Genomic DNA, 19,379 nt, shown 5'->3' with positions numbered 1-19,379 from the left:
CTAAGTCATCACAGGCTACGAGAAAAATCTGCCAGACAAGGAATCCTTGGGAAGACTGTTCAAAAAAGGCTGACACCCACTTGCAGGAGCACAAAGAAGGGAGCCTTGAATGCAGTGTGGATGTAAGACGGCTCACGTCTGAACATGGTAGCTTCATGTGTAATAGCAAAACTCCCACAATTTAACTGAAAGGTGAGCATTTTAAAATAACAGCGCCTCTCGAACACTTGGCTACAGCACGCTTATGAAGCAAGCAGCTGTTATGGGCTGGTCACCACACTGGGTGCTTCCCGCCCAGCAGCTTGTCAATCCTCGGCCCTGCACAGACGTGAGGGAGTCACAGACAGGAGCCGAGGCTCCTGCAAGGGGAGTGGCTTTTTTGGGCTCTACCTTCGTGGATTGGAGGAGAGAAGCAGGCCCGCACAGATCATAAAGCACACAGTACCACCTCTATCTCAAAGAAATTCCTTTCCCCCAGTTTCATACCTTAAAAATTTATGCAAACTTAAACACAAAACAAAGCGGACAGGAAAAGTGTTGATAGCAGGTGCAAAAAAATGAGTATGACTCCGAGTCAAGAGGAGCCCTGTCAGGACCTTGCCGCAGCGCCTGCAGCAGGGCCAGTGGCCGCTTCCCGGCAGCCTTCGCGTGTGTGGAGCGAACCTCGGTCTGCTCCAGACCTCGGCCCAGTCCCATCTGCCTGTCTGCACGGCCACCACAGCACCAACAGTGCTCTGGGGACCCAAAGAGAGCCCCGGACACCCTGAGAAGCCACAAAAGGGGAACAGGTGCACAGTAGGCATGAGCAGGCTTGCGCCGGAAAAAGCTGGTCTAATCTAAGTCCTTATTCTTATGGAAGAAGGGCACTTCAGGCCTAACAACTAGGGAAGAAATAAAAGACGCACACAGTGTACTGTGACAGCCAGGATGTGCAGAAAAGCCTCTAGCCTTCCTCGCGCTCTGGTTCAAAGTCCTTCCCCTCCCGCTATTGTCCTGTGCTATTATTCCAAGGCTGACCTTGGGTCTACGGCAGGTGTGCACCCAGCTGGGAAGCTCCAAAGTGGACCAGTGAATGCCGGATATACTCTCATTTGAGGCCCATGTTTCCAGGGGGTAGGGGTTATTGTTTCTTAAAGACAAAGCCAGACAAAAGCAAGCCAAAACAAACCAGATCCTGTGCAAAGATCTTCCTAAGAAAACCTAACTAGCAGCCTAGTCTAAATAAAACACTGACACCTCTCTCTCTCTCATACACACACATGCGTGGAGCCCGCCGCCCAAGTTTCAGGGCACTCTGATGTTACCTAGATGGTGTAAGAAGCTAAAAACGATCGTATTTTGTATTGGTATTATTTCCTAACTGTCAAGGTGTTCATTTCAGGGCAAACATATTTTATTTAGAGACATACTATTAATCTGGCTCGGGGGTGAGGGAAAGATGAAACATAACATCCAGGCCACAATTCAAAGGTCCACATACAGGGAACTCCCTGGCGGTCCAGTGGAATGCCCTGCTCTCACTGCCAAGGGCTCAGGTTCGATCCCCAGTCAGGGAACTAAGATCCCACATGCTGCGTGGCATGTCTGGAAAAAAAAAAGGTCCATATACAATTTTTGGTAGATTGTAACAACAACAAGCACTTATAAAGACACTGTTCTAAGCATTTTTTACTACACCTACAGCCAGGATCCAATAACCAGTCTGGAATCTGGCCACTCAATTGCTCCCACTGAGGGCTTCTTAGAGCCAAACAGCTTCACCCTCTGTCGGGTGTGTCTGGTCACTTCACTCTGCGTCCACTGTCCCAGAGAGCCGTTCAAGGCTTCCCAGGAAAGGGTCAGCCCAGAGCGAGGGCCACACATGCAGAGGCCATGCAGGTTCCTGCAACAGCTGCTGCTGCTAAGTCGCTTCAGTCAGAAACCAATACAAATCAGAGCGGGGGAAGCCACACTGTGAAGGGGTTAGATAAACTGCTTCCCATTCCCTTCCAGGTTCCCGCAGGAGCCAATGGGTTCCTCTTTTACACACAATGGCACACCACACAAGCCTCTGCCCCACCATCAGAGCAAGCCTACACGTGTTCCCGACTCTCAGGTCACCGGATTCTGTACCGGCACCTCTGAAATTACTGGCTCTAACCTGATTCCAAAACTGCTGGAGTTCACTCCCAAGTCCAGAGATGGGCCTGCCAGTCTGGGCTGGCCCCCGGGAGGCCCGAATCTAGGCTCTATCTGTGAGGCTCGGTAGCCCTCTGCTGGCTGCGTGCTGTTAATTGTTGGTTCCTCACCCAACCAGTGAGAAAACGGCCCTCAAAAACATTCTCATGTCTCTGCCATCGACAAGGCTTTAGATTTACTGAAAACATCCACAGACACAAAAGATAGGCAATACAACTTTCTGTCATCTGAGCTTGTGCAGCGTAAATATTGTTATCCACATTTCATAAGCAAAATCTACAGAACATTAAAGCTTGAGCTCAGGAAGGGAACGCATACGTGGCCGAGGAGCCGCCCGAGCAGCACTGCAGCCCTCACCGAGGCATCCAGTTCATCCCCTTCTGCAGCTGAGCGGCGGGAGAAGCACACAGGCTCCCCACACAGCCTGCTGGTCAAGAGACTGGCTCTGGGCACATCTGGATGGTTTGCCCAGGCCATTCACTCAGTGGTGATGGGAGGCTAGAGGCTCACCTGCCAGCTTCAGTCTCCTGTCTATGAAGGGGCCAGAGCAGAGTTACAGGCCTGAATGAGATGCTGCCCCTGCAGCACCCAACAGTCGACTGATTGATGTTTCAGCTGCTGCTTGGCCATCACTAACGTCACAACTGTCACAGCCTGGCCTCCAGGCCTCCTGCCCTCCCAGCACAGCTTGAGGAAAACCCCGGCTCCTAGCAGGAGCTGGAGAGGCCCCTCATAGAGACGGTGCAGAGCCTACTGCTGGTCACCAGGTTACAGGCGAGAGCTGGCTTCTCTCCCTTGAAAGGTGAAGGGAAACTGGGATAACAGAGTAACGAGTACATAAAAGAACTGAAACGGAGGTCTGCAGCCACTGTTGAGCACACAGACGATGACGCAGGTGAGCAGAGGATGACCCCCGGAGATGACAGGGGTGGTGTTGCTGGCTTCCAGTTACTTTCCAGTAACCATGACCAGAATTGGAATGGCCCTTGGAAAAGCAAAAGGGAAATTTATGGGAGCCACAAGTACAGCACATTGAAAAGATCAGTGAGTAAAGCTGCCAAATCTAAGAGTAGGAGAGCTGGGAAACAGTGCCGTGAACAATAGTAACAGCTAACATGCATTGAGTGCCTATGGGCTAACTGAACACCTTACTCAAATCAAGCCACTCAGTCCTCAGAGCCAGTCTCCTAGCAGGGGGCTATTCTCCTCCCCATTCTTCACAGTAGGGGAAACTGAGGCCAGGGATGAGGCGGGCTGTGTAAGGCCACAGACTAGTTAGTGGAGGGGCTGGGATGTGAACACAGACACTGCTATTCCAGTTGCCCTGATGAAGAGTGCTAAACGAACAGCCTGGCGGCTGTGGGCAAATTCTTCAGGCCCAGATTGGGGCAGCACGGAGAATATGCTATATCAACAAATGGTCTAAGTTTATCAATACACTGAAGAGACGTATTTGTTGGAACAGACCTTGGAACAGACCGTCGGAAAGTCAGAACCTGGGTGAGGCCTCTCAGTACCAGAGAGCCCCTGGACAGACCAAAGTGCCTCCCGTTCCCAGGAGCCGACATCTTCACCAGATGCAGAATTATCTGATAAGGTTTCGCTCCAGGCGCTGGGGCAACAGACCACAGAATCAAATCACTGAAGTCAAGCAAGTGAAAGAACATTCCTGTCCTGGAATCTGCAGTGGAATGTGCTGCTGCAGGATACAATTTTAAGAAAAAAAGAAAGGAGAAAAGCCACTGAGAGAACCAGAGTATCTGTGTGAGTGAGTGCATTTTAAACAACCTGTCTCATGGGACTAGGAACAGGAGTGTATTTAGAACAGCCCGTGGTAAGACAGAATCTGAGCAGCTAGACCACCTCACGAAGAGCCAGCCCTCCCATGACACTGGGGTCCGCAGAGCCAGAACCCCCAACGCCCACACGGCGGGCTGGCCCACTCACAGCCTGCAGCCCCGGCAGGCAGCGCGGCGGCTCCACCGTCGCCCGAGGACGCCAGCAGCTGCTGGGACTGCACCGCGCCGGCCCCTGCCCCGTGCTTCTCACCTGCACGCCTCTTCTCAAACTGCTGCCGGAATCATCTTCTGGAAAGCGTGATTTGACCACATCACCCCCATTTCCCACCCTGGATGGGCCTCCTACTGTCACCAGGAAGAGGCCCCCACTCTCCACAGGGACTGTCCCCTCCTCAGCTGGCTCCTCACCTGCCACTGCCCCACCCCTCCCTCAGAAACACACCTCAAATACACCGCGTCCTCTGCTGGGAGGCCTCTCCCCACCCCTCTGCCCTTGCTCCCCAGCAGCCTTCCAGGTGCAATCCTCAAGTCCCTTCTAGAACGTCTGCTCTCCACCCCCCACCCCCCGCAGCAGACAGAGCTGGGCAGGACCTGCAGGCAGGCTCCGCGGGGCCTGGCTCTCCTGGGGCTCTGATGGCTTCTCTAGGCAACAGGACGACACATTCACCATTTCCACCTGGAGGTCTAAAAGGCACTACAGACATGCCTGAAACACGAATTTTGATCCCCTTGTCTCCCCAGAGTCGTGCTTAATCCCTTCTGTATCACTGAGGGACACCACCACCCATGAAGTGCCCAAGGAAAACACCCTGGATCCTTTTTCTTCACCCCCCACACTCACGCCACCAGCCAGTCCTCTCTGTGTGTCCAGAGTCACTGCCAGCCTGGCCCATGGAAGGAGCTTGCATTCGCACCTCCACAAGCCCTGAGGGTCCCAGCCTGCCCGCCCACAACATACAGAAACTTCACTGCTCTGCCTCTCCCCACCACTCAGTTCGGCCAGTTCTCCCCAGCCCTCTGCTCCCCAGGTTGGCACTCTCCTGCTAGAACATGGGGACTGTAACCAAAGCGTGTGCGGCCACTCTGGGGCATGGAGAGCCAGCTCAGCCATGACCGGAGCTCTAGATGTTTCCTGTTACCACGGCTAAAGCAGACCCTATCTTTGCTGTTTAGCAGATCTACTATTATCTGAATTCTAATCCTGTTTTATCTCCCACTCTTTATCTAGAGTATTTTAGGAAAAAACACAAACTATTGTTAGCTTAATTCTGAAACAGAAAGGCTTCAAACAAGTGTCACATTTCATAGCTCGGATCACCATGTCCAATGGCTTCCCTGGTGGCTCAGACAGTGAAGAATCTGCCAGAAAGTGGGAGACTGGGTTCAATCCCTAGGTCAGGAAGATCCCCTGGAAAAGGAAATGGCTACCCACTCCAGTATTCTTGTTTGGAGAATCCCATGGACAGAGGAGCCGGCAGGTTACAGTCCATGGGGTTGCAAAGAGTTGGACACGACTGAGTGACTGACACTTTCAATTTCACAATGGCTTTTAAGCTTCTGATAGGAAAACCGCTAGCCCTGCTCCAGTGCACACGTCTCTCTAATGGCCAGGAAGCATCCTCAGCACCAAGGGCAGGTGTCCTCTTCCCTCCTCAAGCCCCCCAGCTGACCGCGTCCAGAGCCGTTCTGTCCTTTCACTCAGAAAGCATCAGGAACAAACCCTGCGTGTCGACCTGGGGCAGTCTTCTGTCTGGCACATGGGTCCAGGCCTCACTGGTCACAAGTGACATCTGCCACAGACAGCACTGCCCAGCTCTGGCCCTCAGCCCCAGGCCCTGGCACCCAATCCGATGTTACCACCCCATCCTGATTTTACAATTGGACAGGAGGGGAAAACACCAACCTCAAAAGCGAGTTCAGAGCTGAGACAGAATATGTGTGGCCTCAAAGGGTGGTGGCTCAGGACTCTTCTAAAGGGTGCTACTGAGGAGACCAAGGGAGACAAACTTCCTGAGGTAACAGCAGCCACGAGGGCACATGTTCGCCCACCCTCACGAAGCCTGCAGGGGCACACCCCTCTGTAGTGGCTCCTCTCCCACTGCTTCTTTACCCCACAGCTGCTCTCCTCATGGCAGGACAATCAAGAAATGCCTGCACTACAGTGGGGCACAACTGCCCACTCAGAGAAGGACACTGCGACCGGAGTGGGCACCAGGCTGCCAGAAGCGTGCGAGCGCGCCCTGCTTTCCTAAACTGTGAAGCTGGGAGATTCTGTACCTATGTGCTGGCCCACACTTGCTTCTGCTCAAATCTGGACTCCCAAAATGCCTGTTCTGTTTCAAAATCCTCCGGATTTCAAGTGAACCCCCCCACTCAAACCCGGGGCCTGTGCCTTGGCTGCAGAGCGCAAGGGGAGGGAGGGGCACTAGTGGTATCTTAACAGCTATTCCAACGGGCTCCCAAGCAGCCTGTGAGCAAACGGTACCTCACAAACAGGAAGGAGAAACAGACTTCACTTTTGTAGGGTCCCTCCTTTAACAAATCGAATGATCTGCCTCATTATTATTACTTTTTGAGGTGGTTAAAGAAGGAAAAGTGGGCGCTGCTTTCCATCCACAGACTTAGGCTGCCTGGGGCGGGCCCTTACCCCACTGCCTGCGCACCAGGCGGCCAGGCTGCTGAGATGAGCCCGCCCTGGGTGAAGTTAGCCTCTGCCGGCCAGGCCTGTGCCAGCCAGGCCTCTGCCAGCCCTCCACCGGGCCCTCAGTTGCTCACGCCACACTCTGCTGCTTCCAGGAGGAGCCAGACAGAACAGAAAGAGAGGCGCGGCTTTGGGGGCTGGGCTCTGGGTTCAGGCACAGGGATGCTCCCCCGATTGTCCTCCACTCAGATGTGCAGACTAGGTGGGAAGGGTGGGAAGGGGGCCCACTGGTGGAGGTGGCCCGATAGGGAACAGGATACAGTGCCCTTGAACAGCTGCCCCCACTCTGTGCCCCGCTGGGTCCTGGACCTCCTCCGCCTCCAGGACTAGATGGATAAATGTGACTGAAGTTAGGAGAGGGCGACTCCCTCCCACTGATCCCTGTCTCTTCTGTGGGCCTGGGCCTACTCTTCTCCTTGAGGCAGGCCACCAAGGTTGAAGGAACCAGGGTGCAAGAGAGGATTTTTAAGTCTGGGAGAGCAGGGCTGCAGAAACTGTTCTGTTACTGCATTTTCCCGGACACAAGGGAGGCACATTAAACATTATTACTTGGAAAATGCAGCGAGATACAAGATGAATCTCATACAGGCAGATTCTATCACTTTTCCTCTTTCCACCCTGAATGAAAAGGACAAAGCGATGAGCTGAAAACAAGAGGGGAGGGTGTATAGTGGGAGGGAAATAAAAAGCCAAACGCTGAACCTGACAGAAATCATGGTTGAGCCACTCTCCCCTCACAGTCATATCCAAATGGCAAGTCACCAAGGCTGCAAACGTCTATCTCAGGAGTAATTAAACCAAATTAATCTTAGGAAAAGAGCTTTAAATGTTCAAAGCCCCATTAATTCTCATGCCTTGTAATTAAATATGTATGTTAAGAAGGCTTGGACAAAAGCAAAACATTTTCAAATGTGAATTCTTTATGTTCACAGATAGCATTATAATGCATTCTGATCACTGATCTTGCAGAAACCATGTAAAAAGCTTAGTGAAGCGCACACTGTAAACATGGCACAGAGAACGCGGACAATCTCAGTCCATACTGAGCTTTCGAAAATGTGTCTTGATAAACACCTTCACTTTTAAGGCTCCACACAAGTTACTCAATGATAATCTCCACTTGGCTTTTTAACTCTCCCTGATCCTTGCCCCCTCTGCTCCTGAGGCGCGGCCCTCAAATGCATCTTGGAAAAGCCCTCGGCTTCTGCTGCACTGGGATCTGCTTTATTTCCTTGTTCGTGTCAATCTCTCAGGGTTAACCTTCTCTTAGATCATCAACCATGAAAGAGCTGGGTCACCCTGACATGCTGTGTGTCTTGAAGGGAAGGTATCAAATCCTGCATTTCTAAAACTCTCAAGAACACTACTGCTGCCACGTGGTCTCTCAACAGCTCTTGACACTCCTTTGTCAAAGTGCTCTTGCCTCACAGAACTTCGAGTGCTTCTCACAACCTCACTACTTCAAAGGAGGTGGGAAAGGGATTACTCGTCAATTTTTTTGATGAGAAGAGTCAGAGTAAATGATCTGCTGACAGACAGTAAGCAGTTTAGAGTCTGAATGTTATCAGTTTTCTTATTATGTGCTACTGGTCAGGATTGCCAGTGCCTCCAGTTAAGGCTGTCACAAGGTAGACCATAACACCCACAAAAAACTGCTCCCGTGATTTGTCTACACTGCTTGGTTCTGTTAGTATTGGAGTTATCAATTATTTTTTTTTAAAGCAATGTGAGTTGGTGTTATGGACTGAATGTTTGTGTGTCCCCATATAATTCACACATTGCAATCCTAATTCCAACGTGATGGCATTAGGAGGTAGGACCTTCGGAAGGCCTTGAGGGTGGAGCACTCATGGATGGGATTCATTCCAAGGAGAGGCAGGAGAACTTGCCCCCTCTGCTCTTCCTCATGTCATGATATATTGACAAGAGGGCCCTCATTTGAACTGAACCTGCCAAGGCCTTGATCTTAAGACTTTCCAGCCTCCATTACTATGTGAAGTAAACATCTATTGTTTAAGCTACCCAGTCTGTGCTAATGTGTTAGAGCAGCCTGAGCAAAGACGGCTGAGTTTGGAAAATTTATCGACAAAGTTTTCAAAGACAGGGATGTTTGTGCTAAAGGAATTTTACCTACAGAAGATCTTAAAAGATAAAAGCAGAAGCCCTGATTATTCTAACTGGATCCATGACCATGGTCAACTGAATGTATTTGTCAGGACTGCTGCTAAGTCACTTCAGTCATCTCCGACTCTGTGCGACCCCAGAGACGGCAGCCCACCAGGCTCCCCTGTCCCTGGGATTCTCCAGGCAAGAACACTGGAGTGGGTTGCCATTTCCTTCTCCAATGCATGACAGTGAAAAGTGAAAGTGAAGTCGCTCAGTCGTGTCCAACCCTCAGCGACCCCATGGACTGCAGCCCTTCAGGCTCCTCCGTCCGTGGGATTTTCCAGGCAAGAGCACTGGAGTGGGGTGCCATTGCCTTCTCCAACTATCAGGTTCCAAATCAAAACCAGAAATTAAAGGAAGAGGCAGAGCTTTCAAACACGAAGGAAAGGATATACTCATATCTAAGTTTTGGACAAAGATAATGTGGAGAGACTGTTATACTGACACCAGTGGATCTAACTGACATTTTAAAGCTTCTTCTAGGTCCAAAAGTCTGTGTGAAGCTCCTCTCCCACTTGAAAGATCCTGAGGTAAGTAGATCTCATTCCAGGAGAAATCCAAATGATTCAGTAATATCATTTCAGAGAAAAATGAAGTAAAGAAATCAGATGCCCCAAATGAGGGAGAATTCATAACAGTAAAAACCTCGTCTTTTGTTTATTTCCTAATGAGGGGAGGGAGAAGATAATCGAACCTACCTACATTGTCAAGATTAAGGGTGCTGTCTCGGAATTTTACTAACATCCCTTCCTTTGATCCTCAGATAGCCCAGAGTGTCATCATATCCACTCACACGTGAGGAAACCAAGTCACTAAGAGAATGAAGGGCCTGTCTAGACCACCTAGGTTATGCCCAGAACTCTCACGATATTTAATATTACATTTAACTTACTATCATACTCTTTCCCCTGTTTTCTAGCAAAAAAAAAAAAAAAAACAGCTGTTCTGACCATTTTACTTATGTCTGATGAAAGGTACTAGCTTTTGGAAATGAAACCAAAGAGATGATTGGAGCAGTAAATAAACATCAGAAAAACGGGTCTGTTCAGTAACAAAGTCTTTGTATTCTGTGTATTGATTCTGTTTCCAAGACAACTTAAAACATTTAATGTCAGAAGTTTTTGCCTAATGAATTTCACTTACTTCTACCAGCGAAGACCAGATACAACTCTAGGTCTAGCAGATGGAGGGAGCACTTCAGTTCAGATGAAGAAGATGGCATTTTACTACCTAAACGGCACAAAGCCCTGCCAGGTTTTCCTGGAAGAGCCACGAGAGTAAACAGAAGGCACTTCCGCTCCGAGTCCTGGATTCCTCCAGCTGACCTGTGAGGACATCAGGCTTTCTATTCTGCTGTTAAAGTACAGAACTGTGTAAAACCAAAATTAATTCAACAAAGATTGTCTTCTTTCAATTATTTTTATCATCTATTAGAGGAAACAAGCAGAATAAGAATGTATGAAAAGTACAAACAGACAGTAAACAAGTAGGGTAAAAATTGTGTGTCATACAACACGTTCAGACATTCAGAATAGAAAAGAGAGAGAAGCAGGAGCTAGCCGACTGGGTCATTCCAAACAGACTGAAGATCAGGGGGAAAAGTGTTCAGCTAAAACTCAGAATTCCATCCTGGAGTAGTTTTTGTTTTTTAAATCTCTGTGGACGATGGTTAAAGAAAAAAAAACACGTACATGCTGAGAAACACAAAAAGGCATAATGAGTGCACGCCTGAGTTTTAGCACAGGGAAAAAGCTTAAATTGCACCCAAAAAGTACCTTGCTTTTTGTACTCGATAGCGTAATTCTTGGAGAGATTTCCTGATCTGTACTAATAGGTTTTTCCTTATTTTAATTTTTTGGAATGGGTTGCAAAATTTTGTTGCTCACTCTTTCTAGGGGTGGGCCAAGTCTCAATTTATCTATCTTACTTTATTATCAACAAAAGGGTTGCTTTTGATAAAGTATGACTCAGGCTCCTAAATGAAGATAACAGCCAGCATTACTATGCAAATCACTGCCTTTTAATCTTTTTTTTTCCCCCCTGCTCTGCAAGGCTGGCAGGATCTTAGTTCCCTGACCAGGGACTGAACTCAGGCCCGGGCAGTAAAAGTGCTAAGTCCTAATCACTGGACCGCCAGGGAACTCCCAGATTACTGCTTCTTAAAGTAAAATTTGAAGAAACTCCAAAATCAAGAGTTGACTGAGAGAAGAGAAAAACAAGTGAAAACATTTTAAGAACTGGATTAAAGAAACAACCCTTCTTCCTCAAGTGGGTCTGCCATGGCTCCACAAAACAAAAGTCAAGACCTTAGGACAAAACACCACCACCAGGAGCCCGAGGACCCACTGGGGGTGCCAGGGCCGGGGAGAGGAAAGAGTGCCTGCCCTCCCATTCAGCCCTGCTTCAGCATTTTGCTGGTGTGTGTGATATGGGAAAAACGACAGGACTCACTTTCAGTTTTGAGAATCATGACTCACTCTCCCTACATCCTCTCGATTCTGGCCATATTTACAGTAATATAAAAGAAAAGAGAGGCAGCCCACGAGGCAGGGAACATAGAAGCCCACATCCTTTCAGTTCTACCGTCAAACGATTAACAATTCCTCCCCTTTATGAAGCAGTTTTCTTTTCAGGAAAAGTATAAGCTTTGTGTCCTCTCAAAATGGTTTTCCCCCTCCCCCACTCTCCAGAAAAAAAAAAAAAAGAAAAAAAAAATTCAACAATTAAAAAATATTATTTCAAATCAGTTTTTCTTTTCCCCTGGACTCAACTCAGGGCTGTTGATAGCACTCTTCAGTAAAATAATTTAGATGTAAAGAGTTCAAGAAAATGAGGCCCATGCTTGCAGAGTTCAATCGCATCAGTTTACTCATATCTTTAAAGTCCCTTTCTACTTCCTGCTCCAAGAGGACATGGGCAGTGCTTTCCAGAAGATGGACAGGCTTCTGATCAGAGACCAGGTTGATAAGGTTCCCCAGGCAACACAAAGGTGGCTCCAGCAGCATGAAGTTCTCTCCGGGAAGCAACCACGGGAGGACATGCCGCCCTTGCCTCTCAGAAGCCACTACACCAGCTCACGTGGGCCTGTCCACCAAACACATCCTCCACGTGGGCAGGGCTGCTGTTACTGTCCCCTGCTCCACAGGGAGGAAGGACGCGCACTCGGAAAGGGTGGGGGTGTGTGGGGACTGGGGAGAAGCGCCCTGCCGCCGCCTTCTCTGGCTGCTGATGCTCTGCCGCCCAACAGTTTGAACGTTAGGTGAGTGCAAGTGCTCACTGCCAAGCTCACGTCTTCCAACAACACAGATGTGTCTCACTCACCGCGGAGTATGGATCTGGGGGCTGGCAGAGACTTGACTCAGGTAAGTAAACTCGGGCCCGGAGGGGAAGGCCTGATGCCAGCACACGTCTCGGCACCCCCTGCAATGCCTCTTCTGCCACCTGAACGCAGTCCCATCTGGCTCACAACGCAGCGCGCAAAGAACCTGCCTTCAAAGGGGTTCTGCCATAATGAGTTCTGGATGCTCCTAAGTTCTGAGAGAAATGAACCCTGTTCTCTGACCCTGCACACAGACAGTGAGACTGGGGTGACCCATTGATGAGATGTGAAGAGCACCTCCCCACCCACCGACAGGGTCTCTGCTGGGTCGGCTTCTGGTGAAGACCCATCTCCACCCTGAACAAACAAGCACAGACACCAAGCAATTCTGCCTGACAGCAGTATTTTATTGTTACGACACCGTCTCGTGACCCACTTCACTCCCTGCTCCTTACTTCTCGGTTATAAGCAGTAATCAGTAATGTCAGTGCTCTGGCTAGATTGCTCCAGGCCCATTAATAATGCACAAGCAGGAACAGGATGAATGCGTAAGTGTACAACAGAGGTTTCAAGGTTAAAAGCAGTAATGGAGAGAGCTGGCAGGAGGCAGGTGGTATTGGTACAAGAGGAAGGCACGCGCGCGCGCGTGTGTGAGAGAGAGAGACAGAGAGAGAGGGAAAGAGAGGGAAGGAGGGAGGCAGGGAGGGAGGAAGAGAAAGGAGGAGGGAGGGGTGGGGAGTCAGTCTTAAATCTGTTTTTTAAAACGCCCAGCTCCCCTCCAGGGGCAGTGTGTACAGTGAAGCACAACTTCCCAGGGCCCTTCATCAAGCCGAGCGCCGCCTCTCCTCTCCTCGAGTGGACACAGCCTGACCGCCTGGTGGGGAGGGAGTCAGTCTTGTTAGGTCTCAGGCACTGAAGAGCTACTAGTGTATGAAATAGGTCAGAGGAAACAGTACCAGTATCTTTCAAATGTATGTTTGGTGTTTTAAACGACCTCTCTCACAAAAGGCAGTGCTTGCTTGTTCAGCCGAACTAGTACCTTCGCAATGAAGCCTACACAGGAAAGTCAAGACCAGTGACGCTGGGCCCTCCTTCAGTGCCCGAGACAAGATGATGCTATAGCTGCATCCCCTTCTCTGCACATCTCTACTCACCAATACCACATCCAGCATTCCTATCCAGAGCTTTGTATCAGAACTGAATAACAGCAAATACGCCTGCATATCATGCCTGGGCAAGGATGAGCCTGGCTATTTGAAAAATATCTGCCTGGGAGATGAGGGCAGGGCCCTGAGGCCAGGTAGACAGTCAGCCCTGAGGCCAGGTAGACAGTCAGCTGTGACTCCTGCGCTGTTCGTATCTACTTGACCTTCTAAGGTGAGACAGCCCTTCACTTCTTGCTCACCAACCAAAACTGAACTGCTTTACTTACTAGGAAAGTAACAACTTCATCTGCTGGTTTCACAACCAAAACCAGACATTTTAAAAGCTGGTCCCAGTGATGCTTGGGTGAATCAGATCCCATCCTTACTTGTTAGTCAGAAATAGTCTCTGTGGGAAAAGGAAGCAGTTGGAAGCAGTCTTGAATCATAATTACTGAAAGCTGTATTTATACCCATGGGGCTCTAACTTCTGTGCCAAGGTTTTCTCACTGTGCTAGAGACAGGGCTCCTGCAGAAAGGCCAGTGAGAAGAAAGGCAGAGCTGTCAGAGTTCTAGCTCTTTCCACTGGCTACAAAATTGCATGAGTCACCTACAACCTGAGGCAAAAAGCTCCCCTTCTGAGGGTGGTGAAGTCAGCCCTCCCAGGGATCCAGGAGAAAGGTCGAAAGGTTTGAAAGTGGGCAAATATATTTTCAAATTCATGTTTATCATTTTTTTCCCCCTCAAGTTCCCTAAAAGCAAAAAAAAAGAAAAAAAAAAAACTTTTTGTTTTAGAAGTTCAGAGATGACTAGGTTGATGAAAAAACAATTATTTTTTTAATTGGAAAAGTAACACATGCACAGTACTCCCTCTTCCCTTCGGAGAAAGCCTTCCCCAAAGCAATTCCCTGCAACCAATTTCTTATCTCTCCTTTCACACAGACCATCTGCACATGACCACATACAACTCCTCTTCCTCCTCCTCCCATTTGAGATCCAAATATAAGCGTACAATATCCACTGTTATACAGTTTGTTTTTTCTTTTTAAACTTAATACATCTTGCTGATAGCTTCAGATTTGCACAACTAGACCCATGTCATTCTCCTTAATGCTATGGTGTCCTGGCTCACAAGTCAAATCTGGTCTGTTGCCTCTTGTTGTAAATATGATCTTAACTAGATCACAGTCCTGTTCGTTTGTTCACGTACTGTCTATGGCTATGTGAAGCTACAAAGGCAAAGCTGAGCATCTGTGACTGGTCCAAAATTCCTAAAATGTTTAATACTTACTATCTTGCCCTTTATATTAAAAAAAAAGCCTGCCCACCTCTGGTGTATGTCCTTGTATGAACACGCACACGTGGTCTGTTCTGTTTCCTGCTGATGAACACGCAAGTGGAAAATGGGTGTCCTTAAGAATGAAACTGACCTGTCAGTGCTGGGAGGCACTAAGGCGGAGCAGGAGGGCAGAGCGGGACCTGGCTAGGGGGCCGGCGTGAAGAAGCAGGCTCAAAGAGGCACCTGCAGGGCAAGCCTAGCCTCCCAAAGTGTGACTTCTTCTTTTTAGAGGAAGTAAGGGGCAAACTGCAGGTCTCTTGATAAAAGGAAATCCCCCTTTGCTGTGTCAAAGCTACTCCCTGTGTCTGTGTTTTTCTTAGTTAGGCAAGGCCGCCTGAAGCATACTCTGACCAAATTAGGAAGCAAGCAGGCTGATGTCTCTGAGCCGGTCACCACATGGCCAGGACGCCCAGGCATGCGTAGACAGTGATGGGTGGGGAAGGGGAGACTCAGTCCAAGAGAGAAGTGCTGCTTGCTTGAGACATCAGCCTATCAAAATTACACTTAATAAGAATTAGTAATTGTTCTTGAAGATGAAATCCACTTCCTGCTTCTCATAAAAAAACAAAGGCTTCCAAGGTTTCTACAAGGAAAGACAGTATGAGATGCACAGTAGAGAGGAATTCTGTGCAGAACTGTCCTGTTTACTCCAAGGGCAGTGAAGGTCTTGAGAGGCATCAAGGAAAAATACCAATTAGCTCTCTGATAGATTAATAGGATACTCAATTTTACACTACGGAGAAAAAAAGAACTTAGGAAGGTCATACGAAGAAAGACTTGTGTAAATTTCCATTTGAAGACCATTACCTCCTGGAAGGACAAGGTTTTAAACTAGTCCTACGCTTCCCAACGAGGTTGAGGGATGCGATGCTGAACCGTTCACACTGAGCTTGTTTCTGCCACCTCCATTCAGTGATATTCTCCTTCAGGAATGACTTTTGAGTTAACCTCTGGTTCTGAGCCAATGAGCTCAGAATCTACTCTGACCACCAGCACTATCTGGGCAATAAAATTTAACCTTGAAAATCCTTGCTTTCCTCCCAAATTTTCAGACCAGCAAAATTTTTGGACATGATTTTTATTCCCTTAGGAATGTGCTCAGCTCAGTCCCAGCACTCGCTATGAAATCAGATGTGCAGTTAAGAGTTAAGGTAACTTTAAATGATGAAACAAACCTCAGTTCTCCTCTACAAGAAAATCTTTAAGGGAGCCAGGCTGAAAGATGCGGACACTGCTCCTGACTCAGCCGGAGAACAATGCCCTCTCTGGGGCGGCGGCTGCTCCCCTCGGAGAAGGCAGAGGCCCCGAACAGCCGTCCGCGCGGGTGGCCGTGCACTGGCGCAGGGCTCCTGTTGAAACACTGCTTTCTGTGCTGCCGCTCAGTTTGTGTCAAGCTGGCATCTGGGTTCCTTTGCCAGGTTGTACGGGGCAGGAAATTCGCAATCACTATCTCTGGAGCGCTCCGTATGTTGTCAAAACTGCTAAGCATTTGCTTTCTATCTACCCTTTACCAACTCTGCACATTTAATTACAATCACCTAAAGGATCCATGAATTTTACTTATGAATTTAAAGGATACATGAGTTGACACTACACAGCACAGGTATTTGTCTGAAACCCTGGTTGACTGACATACAAACCCATCAACCAGGAACTGTGTTTCTGTTAGTCAAGATTTCTGTGACTCACCTGAGTCAAACCGTGCACCAGTGGACCGCTGAGGACACAGAGGGATTAGAGCGGTCCCTGACAAGGAGTTCCCATGTAACTCCAAGACGACGATTTGATCGCTTTCTCAGGCTGTGTGAACCGCCTGCTTCACATGCACAGTGAAGATGCCTGGGCTGTACGACTCCCCTCTACCCCTCATAAATCCCGCGTCTACAGTTACAGATGGAGAGAAGCAAATGCCAGTAGGAGAGTCACCTGGGCAGGCCCAGTGCTGTCCCCTCGACAGGGCTGGAACCACACCCTTGTTCCAGACGAGTGTGAGTGTGATGGCACCCAGGGGGCTGGCAGGCCCTCCACGCCCTGCTCCCTGCGATGGAAGCTGCTGCTCAGCAGCCTGGCCTACGCAGGGACGTGGGCCGGGCCACCGAGCCGCTGCGCCTCCCGTGGCGCGGTCCTCCCCCAGCACGTCTTCTGCTTTCTCACTGCAGAAGGCACATGGCTCTACGCGAGCTTCATTGCCCTTTTATGGTAGAAAAATGAATTGCCTGCCCAGCAGTGGAGCTGAGAGATGACAGAACGGAAAGTTGTCATTTGTTGTGGTTTTGGCAGCAAGCAAGTGTTCTCCTCTCAGCCCCCTGGATGGACAGTGCACGCCTGGCATTCGGCAAGGGAAAAGCACAGCCCCAGCCACACAGCGCCCCAGCGAGAGCCTAGCCTGCACAGCGACACGCTTACTGAGGAATGGCATCAAGCCTCATTTTTACGAAAATGCACCTTTTACAAAACAAGGCATCAAAAGGTTTGTGTTTTTGAGTCCCAGGAAACATGGTTCCAATCAGATCACATCTGAGGAACAGACCTCACTTCCTTGTACAATGAGGATGTGGGCCTGGAGCTGGGCAGCGAAGTGACCTCATTCTGGAGGAGGGGCTGTGGCTCTCCCTGCAGCCCAGCCAACCTGGGCCCTGTCTCCTGGATGGCTCAGGGGGACAGGGGAGGTACCATCAGCCCCAGATAAACGCAGCTCCTGGGAAAACACACCGATATCCAAGTCCCTGTGGTAATAACAGCAGTTGGTACCACAGGGCCGTAAATAGTTTGCATTTCTGTCAGGAGGCCCACAGGAAAAAAGCAGGCCTCCCAACAGCTGGGAAAACACGCTGTAAGAGGAAAATTTGGCAAATCTCTGTATGCACATCAGAGTTAGGGAAATCAGGCCCATCTGAGTGAGAAATTAAGCTTAATCCAACATGCTTTCGGCTGGAAAACAAGTCTTTTTAAATGTGTGGGGAAAAAACTCTGATGGTTACGTGGTTTCTTCCACGTTTAAAAAGCACCCAGGACTAAAAACAGCAAACACGCCAGTGTGGAGACACCGCAGAGCAGCAGCAGCTGCTGAAGGACGCGCCTGGCCTCTCGTTGGGCCCCCTTCCCAACACCCCTTCGACCCATGGGGGGCTGTGCACTGGGGAAGCCCCACCGCAGGGAGGAGCCTCCGGGACAACTGGGCTGATCGCGTCCACTGCTGGCCCCGAGCAGGCACCTCCACCGTCCCTCCTGCCCGCTGCTGCCCCTCCCCGGCAGCCCCCGATCAGCCCTCAGAAGACCGTGTTTCTTCAGGCCATCCAACCCCACTGAGACCTCCTGGAGAAGGAAGCACAAGCACTCGAGGCACTACGTAAACAAAGCAGCCTCGGGACTGAAGGGCCTGTTAACTTAGGGCCATGGGAGCACCGTGTGACCCAGGCCTTGGGTCACCATGTCACCAGAAACGCCACTTTACGATAACACCACTGACAAGACTGCCCAGATCCCCTAATGCTCTGTACTTCAGCCGGGAGCTCCCCACCTCCCACTCCCTCCCTCATGGCGCTCAAGGTCCACCCTTCTGGACCTGTGATCACTAACATCCGGGCTGTCAACAGCTCCCTGGAGTGCCCAGAACCAGACCCACTGTCCCCACTCTGCCCTGCGAAGCCCTCGCAATCTGGGGTCTGCATCTCTTCCCAGTCCACGTCCTCCTGTTCCGTCACACCGCCTGCTGGCTGGCCACTCACGTTGCTTCGCTCACGTCAGAGGCCCGGTCCCCTGCTCCACCCACTAGGCCGCAGTCAGGCCGAGACCCTGCTCCTGCACAAGCGTTTCCTGATGGTGTGCTTGCCCGACTCTGGGAGCAGCTGCCGTCACAGCTCCCGTCCTCGCGGGGCTGGCCTCCCCTGCTCAGAGCTCAGGAGGGCTGTGGCTGCCCCTGTTGCGTTTCTTCAGGCCTGGCAGTGCTCAGTCAGTATCTGAATGACCAGATCTGACCAGAGCCCCACAGGGCAGAGTCCCACCTGCCCTGCCACAAGTCTAGGCTGAGGGGGTGGCTCACAAACGTGTTAAGAGAAGAGGGAAAAAATGCCAGAGACGATTAGGGGCAAGACCCTGTGGGGGCTTCTGCATGGTGACCAGACAAAGGTTTTTAAGAAGGACTGAATCCAGAGAAAGAGAGGGAAGGACCCACATGCAGGCAGAGCCCTGGAATGAAGGCTTTAGGGGCAAGTGCGCCACCTGGAAAAAAAAAAGACCCAAGCTGGCAGAGATAAGGTCAGGTCAGAGCGGGTGCTGGCCTCGGAGAGAATTAAAAGGCCAGAGGGCTGTGGTAACAAAACAGGGAGCAACAGATGTTTTTAGCAGCAAAATGTGACAGAAGAGGGGAGAGAAAGGCAAAAGGACAAGCTGTTGTCAAAGACAAGAGGAAAAAAACCGTGATTTGTTTCACTCTCTTTGGGCTAAAATGTGGATCAGCTTATCAGACATAGGGAGCTTCTGAAACTTAAAATGCTTTGCATATTCATGCTTCTGATGGGAAATAAAACTGAAAAGTGCTTTTATGGGGCTACAGGGATCTGGTCTGAGAAATTCTCTTAGCCTACTTCTCTTTGAAAACCAAATGTCAATGCCAGTTTGAAAGTCCTCAGTATTCTAGAAATCAGAGCCTCTGGACTGGAAGGACACTCAAAAGGTCATCTGGTCTCCCTCCTGGCCTCAAGAGTGGACTGCAGGTTGCAAGGCATCCCAGAGG

General features: G+C 49.8%; 1 protein-coding gene across 6 annotated transcripts in view; it reads right to left on the bottom strand.

Moving 5' to 3' along the window:
- Nucleotides 1-19,379, bottom strand: part of RNF216 (ring finger protein 216) — a 120,782-nt gene that overhangs the window by 46,153 nt on the left and 55,250 nt on the right. The window contains exon 14 of one of the 6 annotated variants that reach the window (XM_070362783.1): nt 1,456-1,584. The exons of the other annotated variants lie outside the window; for them this stretch is intronic. Coding sequence (XP_070218884.1) covers nt 1,549-1,584 — 36 coding nt within the window. The 3' untranslated portion in view covers nt 1,456-1,548. Of the gene's footprint in view, nt 1-1,455; nt 1,585-19,379 lie in introns of those variants that run through there. 6 annotated transcript variants of the gene reach the window in all.

The sequence above is a fragment of the Bos mutus genome, chromosome 25, assembly GCF_027580195.1.
Source record: "Bos mutus isolate GX-2022 chromosome 25, NWIPB_WYAK_1.1, whole genome shotgun sequence".
In the NCBI taxonomy this organism is placed as follows: Eukaryota; Metazoa; Chordata; class Mammalia; order Artiodactyla; family Bovidae; genus Bos; species Bos mutus.
The sequence above is the reverse complement of the archived record's forward strand: the minus strand, read 5'-3'. Positions and strand labels throughout refer to the sequence as shown.